This window comes from Tenrec ecaudatus, chromosome 5 (assembly GCF_050624435.1).
Source record: "Tenrec ecaudatus isolate mTenEca1 chromosome 5, mTenEca1.hap1, whole genome shotgun sequence".
Lineage (NCBI taxonomy): Eukaryota > Metazoa > Chordata > Mammalia > Afrosoricida > Tenrecidae > Tenrec > Tenrec ecaudatus.
The window spans coordinates 82,572,517-82,581,192 of NC_134534.1; the positions used below are offsets into that span (position 1 = coordinate 82,572,517).

Genomic DNA, 8,676 nt, shown 5'->3' on the forward strand with positions numbered 1-8,676 from the left:
GCATCGACTGGATAGCAATGAGATTGGTTTGGGGTTGTTATCCCCCTTCCTCCCTTGCCATATCTCTGAGCAACTATAGTAATCTAGTTACTGACGCTATTGTGTTTGGCCAGGTCAGACTAGAGAAACAAATCCAGAAACACTCATATGTGTGTAGGAGAGAGTTTTATATCAAAGAGTGATTGTATATTCAGAAAACATCTCAGCCCAATCCAGATTAAATTCATAAGTCTGATATAAGCCCATATGTCCACTACTAGTCTATAAATTCCTCTTCAGACTCATGCAGCACGTGCAATGGTGCCAAATGCAGGGGGAATCACAGACCTGTGGGTGGAAAGTCCTGTGGATCCAGTGGTGGTGGAAGCATCTCCAGGGCTCTGGCTGCCATCAGCGTGGCTCCATGTGGGTTGTCATCAGGAAGATGAAACCGAGAGAGAGTTCCCAGAATCCTCATGAGAAAGCCACGCCCACAAGGAGGGATCAGACTGTGACCCCATTGACAAAGCTAGACTCCACCCCTTCATTCTTTTTTTTTAAAACATTTTATTAGGGGTTCATACAACTCTTATCACAATCCATACATATACATACATCAATTGTATAAAGCGCATCCGCACATTCCCTGCCCCAATCATTCTCAAAGCCCCTTCATTCTTATTTATCAAGTTGACATGAGATTATGTAACTACCACATCTATGGATTTACATAGTCTGGGTGTCATAAAGAAAATTTAAAAAAACAAAGCAAAAGAGAAGTGACAGCAGAATAAACACAGAAAGACCTCAAGGCAAGAGAAAGCAGACGATGAGGGTAACAAGCCTATCTATTGCAGCTCTGGTAAGAATGCTTGGCCAGTGGCATGCTGGGCGCTTAAGCAAAATATTTTTAAAGGTATTTTTGCTTTAAATACTAAGAGCATCGGTAATACAACACCAAGGCTGCACCCGTTTTCCCTAGTATATCCTTTTTTATATCAGTGATTTTAGTGTAAAAGTGGTTACGTTTCAACTTCTCAGATCTTTACTGTTTCTCTTCAAATCTAAAATCTAGGATGTTAAGTTGGTCTCAAAATTAAATGCCAAGTAGCTCAGATTATAAAATTATCCATTCATCCTCTTCCTCCTCTGTAAGGATAGCAGGGGAACAGGACAGGGCCTCTCCTGTCCCGGAGCTCACCCCCGAGCATGGAGAGGGTGGTGGATCACAGGGCAGTGATTGTGCTACAGAAAAGCGAGCCATCAAAAGTGTACGGGGGTCAGAATGCAGAGAGGAACCTGGGGAAAGCTGTAGCACAAGGCGGTCTCACAGAGCACGATGAGATGAGGACCTCACAGGAGGCAGAACTGTATGGGCCAACAATAAAGGCATGAGATCAATATACAATTATAGACAGGCCTGACGTGTGGTGTATTTCCAAACTCTTGGAGCTGGTAACCTGAAGAGGAAGAGAGCCTAGAAAATGCACAAAGCACGAGAACACCGGATTCACTGGGGTCCTCTGAGGGGTCCTCATTTTGTCCTGGGAGCCCTTAGATTTTAGTCTGGTGATGCAGAGGGGGTTCAAATAGCTGATGAGAAAAGTCCATTATCTTTTCATTCCATCCTTCCATGAACTTTCTGAAGCCCCTGATGGCAAATGTGGGTTGGGCATTGAACTTCTGCATGGTCAGCGATTCAAAGCCAGCTTCCCTGGAGAATGATGAGACTGCTCGTGTAAAGATGTACAGTCTCAGGAGCCCCAGGGGACCCCAGTTCTCCTCGGTTCTGTAGGATCATTATAAGTAAGAATCACTTTAGTGGAAGTGGTGAACTATTCGGTTCGCCTCTTCTGGTGAGATATTTTTAAAACACAGACAGAACGATGGGGGTTGGGAACCATCACAGGGAAGTATCTAATGCTAGTATTGTTTCTATCTGCAGGTCAGCTTAGACTCCGGCGTCAGAGAAGTCATCAACAAGAACATGTTGGAACCGTCCCAGGACATCTTTGATGATGCGCAGCTCCAGATTTACACGCTCATGCACAGAGACTCTTATCCTCGGTTTATGACCTCGGCCCTCTACAAGGACTTGCTGCAGTCCTTATCTGAGAAATCCATCTAAGCATAGGAGTTTTCCAACGTATTTATTACTAATAAAATGTTCACACATGAATGCGTTTAGAACAGAGCATGTAGAGTTAGTCTCGTCTCTTGAAATGCTCAGGCTATTTTAATGACATGCTTCCTTCTCCAAAGGGCTCCATCTTATTCACAGCGTAACCTGCAGCTTCCTTCCATGCTCTTTTAGAGGGACAAAGTGGAATATGACTTCTTTATAATGTATTGACATGTTCAGTAAGGGTAGTGTTTTCTCACCAGCAGAGAATACACTGGAAGACTCCATCCTACCTAAGGCATGTACAGCCACTGAAACAAGTGGGACCACTGTTGCTTTACATGAGTTCAGTTACGGAGAGAAAGTTTATTCAGGGTTTCTCTCTGGACTCGCCCCACCCCACGCCCCCTTGGTCAAGCTCTGTTTGGAACACCGATCAGTGTCATTGCTGAGTTCAAATTCAAATTTCACAGAGAGGTAACCAATATTTGTAATAATGATACTCTGCTCTATCTTAGAATATATGTATGTGTGTGTGTTAATCTGTACATTGTTATTGTAAATCTGTGCTGTGAAGTGGTCCAAGCTCAATGTTTGTAAGAGCAGCAATACTTAGGAAATTATTTCATTAAAAATTGACCATTATTATAATATCAGAATTTGACAATGTGAAGAATGAACTTTTATGTTCACAGTTTGGTCATATTTCTAACAATGCTTTAAAATAAGTATATCTGCTTTTATGATTGAAAGTATTTGGGCATTTTCACTCATTAAAAAAAACACATTGTGATAAGAGTAGTATGAGCCCCCAATAAACTGATTTTAAAAATAAAGCACAATAGGTTTACCTCAATCTTTATCTTTTCTTGGTATATGAAATATTTGGGAATTTTGGGACATGTAGGCCCATTGGTGCTGCTCAAAAAGACACCATTCTACATCCGGATTTGATGAATAATGACTGGGGTCATTTATGAGTATTTACCTAAGATGTAACACAAGGAAGAGTCCATAAAAACATACAAGTAAAAAATTAGTCCAAAGGACTAATAGATCACAAAAACCCCACTCTCCCACTACCAGGAGACCAGAAGAACTTGAGAGTGCCCAGCGACTTACTACACTCTACTGCTCTAGACAAAATCACATAGAAAGTCCCAGTTGCCTACAGATGGGCTTTGGGTTCCCACTCTGCACTCCCCCTCATTCACAATGATGATTTTTTGTTCTTTGATGCCTAATACCTGATCTAATCTACACTCCCTGATCACACAGGCTGGTATGCTTTTTCCATGTGGGCTTTGTTGCTTCTGAGCTAGATGGCTGCTTGTTTATCTTTATCTTTAAGACCCTAGATGCTATCTCTTTTGATAGCCGGCCACCATCAGCTTCCTTCACATTTTTTTATGTACCCGCTTTATCTTCAGCGATCCTGTCAGGAAGGTGAGCATCATGGAATGCCAGGTAAATAGAACTTGCATTGAGGGAGTACTTGAGTGGAGGCCCAATGTCCATCTGCTACCTTAATATTAAACCTATAAATATATACACATAGATCTATTTCCCCATTGTCATATATAAATATATTTACATATATACATGCATGTATTTAGACCTCTGTAAATGCCCTTGGCCTTTTCTCTCCTCTATTTCCTTTTATTTTCCTCTTATCCCACTATCATGCTCAGCCTTCATTTGGGTTTCAGTAGTTCCTCTTGGGTTTACTGCCCTTGATCAATCCCTACCAGGCCTCTTACACTCTCCTTGCCACCGATTTTGGATCACTTGTTCCCTTGTCCCTGGGTTTGTTAACACAACATTTTTTACCCAACCTTCCCCTCTTCCATGTCCCCCTGAAAGGTCGGTCCCATTGTTTTCTCCTCCAGATTGTTTATCCAGCCTATCTTATCTAGATACACCTGCAGAGATAACAATATGCACAAAAATGAGACAGCAAAACAACAAGAAAAACCAATGACAAAAAAAAACAAACAAACCTGTAAATAGTTCTTTAATGCTTCCTCCCCCCACTATCATGACCCCAAGGCTGGAGGCAGGATGGGGTAAAGAGGGGGAACTGATAGCAAGGATCTACATATAACCTCCTCCTTGGAGAATGGACAACAGAAAAGTGGATGAAGGGAGACATCAGATAGTGTAAGATATGACAAAATAATAATTTATAAAGTATCAAGGGTTCATGAGGAAGGGGCAAGTGAGGAGGGAGGGGGGAAAATAAGTAGCTGATGCCAGGGGGTTAAGTGGAAAGCAAATGTTTTGAGAATGATGAGGGCAACAAATGTATAAATGTGCTTTACACAATTGATGTATGTCTGGATTGTGATAAGAGTTGTATGAGCCCCCAATAAAATGATTAAAATTTAAAAAGAAAGAAAATAAATTGGTTAATTCTACTTGCATATACTATTTAAATTATAGCAGATGTGTAAGGGAGTGAACTTTTTTTATTTTAAAATGTTTTTAAACATTTTATTAGGGGCTCATACAACTCTTATCACAATACATACATATATATACATCAATTGTGTAAAGCACATCTGTACATTCTTTGCCTTCCTCATTTTCAAAGCATTTGTTCTCCACTTAAGCCCTTAGCATCAGGTCCTCTTTTTTTCCCCTCCCTCCCCACTCCCCCTTCTCTCATGAGCCCTTGATAATTTATAAATTATTATTTTGTCATATCTTGCCCTGTCCAACGTCTCCCTTCACCCCCTTTTCTGTTGTCCATTCCCCAAGGAGGAGGTCACATGTAGATCCTTGTAATCGGTTCCCTCTTTCCAACCCTCTCTCCCTCTACCCTCCCAGTATCGCCACTCACACCCCTGGTCCTGAAGGTATCATCTGCCCTGGATTCCCTGTTCCTCCAGCTCCTATCTGCACCAGTGTACCACCTCTGGTCTAGCCAGAGTTGCAAGGTAGAATTCGGATCGTGATAGTGGGGGTGGGGGTGGGGTAGGAAGCATTTAGGAACTAGAGGAAAGCTGTAGTCTTCATCGGTGCTACATCGCACCCTGACTGACTCATCTCCCCAGCCCTCTCTGCCAGGGGATCTCCAGTGGCCGACAAATGGGCTTTGGGTCGCCACTCTGCACTTCCCCCTTCATTCATTATGGTAAGATTTTTTTGTTCTTATGATACCTTATACCTGATCCTTCAACACCATTTGTCCTCAGCGATCATATCATGGATGTGTGCACCCAATTATATGATTTTTTTGTTCTTTGATGCCTGATAACTGATCCCTTCAGAACCTCGTGATCACACAGGCTGGTGTGTTCTTCCATGTGGGCTTTGTTGCTTCTGAGCTAGATGGCTGCTTGTTCATCTTCAAGCCTTTAAGATCCAGAAGCTATATATTTTGATAGCTGGGCACCATCAGCTTTCTTCATCGCATTTGCTTGTTCACCCGTTTTGTCTTCAGCAGTTGTGTTGGGAGGGTGAGCATCATAGAATGCCAATTTAATAGAAGAAATTTTTAAATTATGACTATTCTACCCATATCTCTGTAACTCCTACTAAATGATTGGGTGGAATTAGCAAATATGGCACGTGTGACGGTAATAGATGGGATTGGTCCATTTTATTGCCACCCCCCTGAAGATAAGGATGAGCCATCCTGACTAGAGAAGAAAGAAATCTCAAGACCATTGGAAGAAGCACCACCCATGCAGCATGTTCAAGACACAAGTCTGAAGTGTCGGAGGTCGAGACCAAGGGCACCAGAGGCCAAGGCCAGGAGGTCTTGAAACAGAACAGAGAAGCATTACCAAGATTGTAAGTCTGTGAGACAGAGGAGTGAGCTCGCTTCCTGGGTCACGGAGGCAGAGGCCAAGGGACCACAGGACTGAACGGCTGAGGACTGGAGAGAGATTTGACTGCTGACTGAGAGGAGGTGCTGCTGTCTCCTGAATGTTTTCTAATCCTGACTTGTGGAAGCCTATTAATTCTCCTAAGAAAGTTCCATAGAAACAAACTCGCTATCATTGATTGGATGCTTATTCAAGTGACCCTAAAGGACAAGTTAGACTTGTCTCTGTGAGTTTCCAGACCAACTCTTTCCAGGAGTAGAAAGCCTTGTCTTTTTCCCTCAGAGGGATTGGTGATTTCAAACTGCTGATCTTGCAGTTAGCAGCTCAGTGCATAAGCACTATGCCACCAGAGCTTACCAAGGGCCCTCAAACCTTTCAAACAGGGGCCAGTTCACTGTCCCTCAGACCCGTTGGAGGGCCGGACTATAGTTTAAAAAAAAACTGTAACGACTTCCTATGCGCACTGCACATATCTTATTTTGAAGTAAAAAAAAAAACAAATGAGGCAAAAACACCCGGCAGGCTGGGTAAATGTCCTTGGCGGGCCACATGTGACCGGTGGGCTGTAGTTTGAGGACTCCTGGGCCTTAAACTCTCTTAACTGCCCAGGAGTTCTGTGTTGCCATTGCAACAACTTATGCAACCCAGCAGAGAAGTAGAGTGCCCTGGGAGGAACATCTGGGCATGTCTGACCTCTGCCGCCTGGCAATAGGGAGGCCACGTGTGGCCATCCCATGCTATTTAAGACAGAAGCATTCTGACTCTACATCTTCCAAGATATTTGTTCCTTTTTTTTTTTTGCTAACATCACAATTCAAAGGCATCGATTCTTCAGTCTTCCTTCTGTAGCGTCCATCTCTCTCATGCTCATGCGTCAATGGCATAAAGGTCCGGCACATCTCAGTTCTCAAGGGGACATCTTTGCATTTTAACACTTTAAGGAGAACTTTTGGAGCAAATTTGCCCAGTGTAATAAATAATTTGGTTCCTTGATCGCTGCTTCCAAGGGCATCACTGTGGGTCCAACGATATTTTCCAGGTAAAAATTACCTAAATCGTTTCCCTGCTTATCATAATGTTGCTTATTGGTCCAGCTATGAGAATTTTGCTTTATATTATGATATAAGCCACATGGAAGGCTGTAGTGTTTGTTCTCCATTGGTACCTGCTTCAAGTCCTCTTTACTTTCAGCAAGCAAAGTTGCGTCACCTGCACACTGCAGGTTGTTAATGAGTCCTCCTTCAGTCCGGATGCTGCATTCTTCTTCATAGACCAGATTCTTGGTTATTGGCTCAGTCTTGTCGTAGGGGGAAATCATTTCAAAGTTAAATAGTGAGGAAAGACTATTTCACTTGACAGATGCAGTAAAGAGAAAAAAAGAGGTGAGAACAAGGTGACATAGCATCAAAGCTATGTCTGAGTAAGTCCAAAGAGCACTACATGATCTTCTGTTTATATAGAGAATTGGTAGCAGTTTGATCATTTCAATAGATAAGCTACTGTTTAAGTTCTGCAAGGGTCTTCGCTAAAACTTTTTGTAGTAATGACAGTCGGAGGGGGGGGGGGGCTTTTGTGGATCCATCGGGCAAGAATGGGGAGGACCAAGGAGATAAGGCCTTCTGTTCACTTATCTTCATCTTGAGGAGACTCCTTAAATCATCCTTCCTTATTCTTTGCACGTGTTCTAGCTTCATCTGTCTTCCCATAGGTAAACTGTGCCTCCCTACCTTCCTGGATCATTGAGGGAAATTACTCAGGGAATCCTGGTGGTGTAGTAGTGACTCATCGGGCTGTGATCCAAATGGTCAGCAGTTCAAAACCAACAGTAGCTCCACTGGAGAAAGATTGGATTTTCTGGCCCCATAAACAGTTACAGTCTTGGAGACCCACAGGGGCATGCTGTGAGTCGATATTGACTGGATGTCAGTGAGAATGCCTGTCCCTGTCTCCTGGTGGCTTCAAATCTCCAGTTTGGCAGTTAGAGAGTGAATATGGGATGCTCAAAATGGCATTAGGACAGTTCCCATGCTTAGGGGATGAAACTGGGGCTCTGGCTGCAGTGCCTTTGGTTTTCAGCACTAACAGGGGATGCAGATTGAATAAACATGGTGAACGGCTATAGGGTCACTATGAGTCAGAATTGACTGGATAGCAGTGAGTTTTTAGTTGGTGAAGGGATACAACCCTGACACACACCATTCTTTATTTTGAACCATGGAATATGTCTTGCTGTTCAGTTTGAACAACTGCCCGTTGGTCTTCGTACAAGGTCCCCATGAGCAGAAGTAAATGTCCGAGAATCTGCCTTCTTTGAAGAATTACTCATAGTGTGTTATGATTCTTTTCACAGACAATGAAACACAAGTAAAAACCTTTTTAGTGTTCTCTGCCTTCAGTCCCACCTGACTAGCAATAACATCCCTCATTTCATATGCTCTTCTGAATCCAACTTGAATTTCTTACAGTTCCCTGTCAGTGTACTGATGCATCTATTCTTAAATTGTCTTCAACACGGTTGTTCTTACATGTTGCTACTAATAATGTTGTTTGATAAGCTCCTGTATTTTGTTGGATCACTTTTATTTAGAGTAGGCATGTTTAAAGTTGACTAAGTAGCTGCTTCCAAATTTCGTGGCACAGATGAGAGCTTCAAGTGTTATATCCACCGGTGGGATTCAAAGAATTTAACAACCAATTTGTTGCCCAAATGATCATTTTAAGTATAGAAAAATGATGTGCTGA

General features: G+C 42.6%; 1 protein-coding gene across 1 annotated transcript in view; it reads left to right on the forward strand.

Moving 5' to 3' along the window:
- Positions 1–2,856, forward strand: part of RGS20 (regulator of G protein signaling 20) — a 57,106-nt gene extending 54,250 nt beyond the window's left edge. The window contains exon 5 of the mRNA XM_075550679.1: positions 1,925–2,856. Coding sequence (XP_075406794.1) covers positions 1,925–2,107 — 183 coding nt within the window. The 3' untranslated portion in view covers positions 2,108–2,856. The remainder of the gene's footprint in view (positions 1–1,924) is intronic.
- Positions 2,857–8,676: the final 5,820 nt, after the last annotated feature.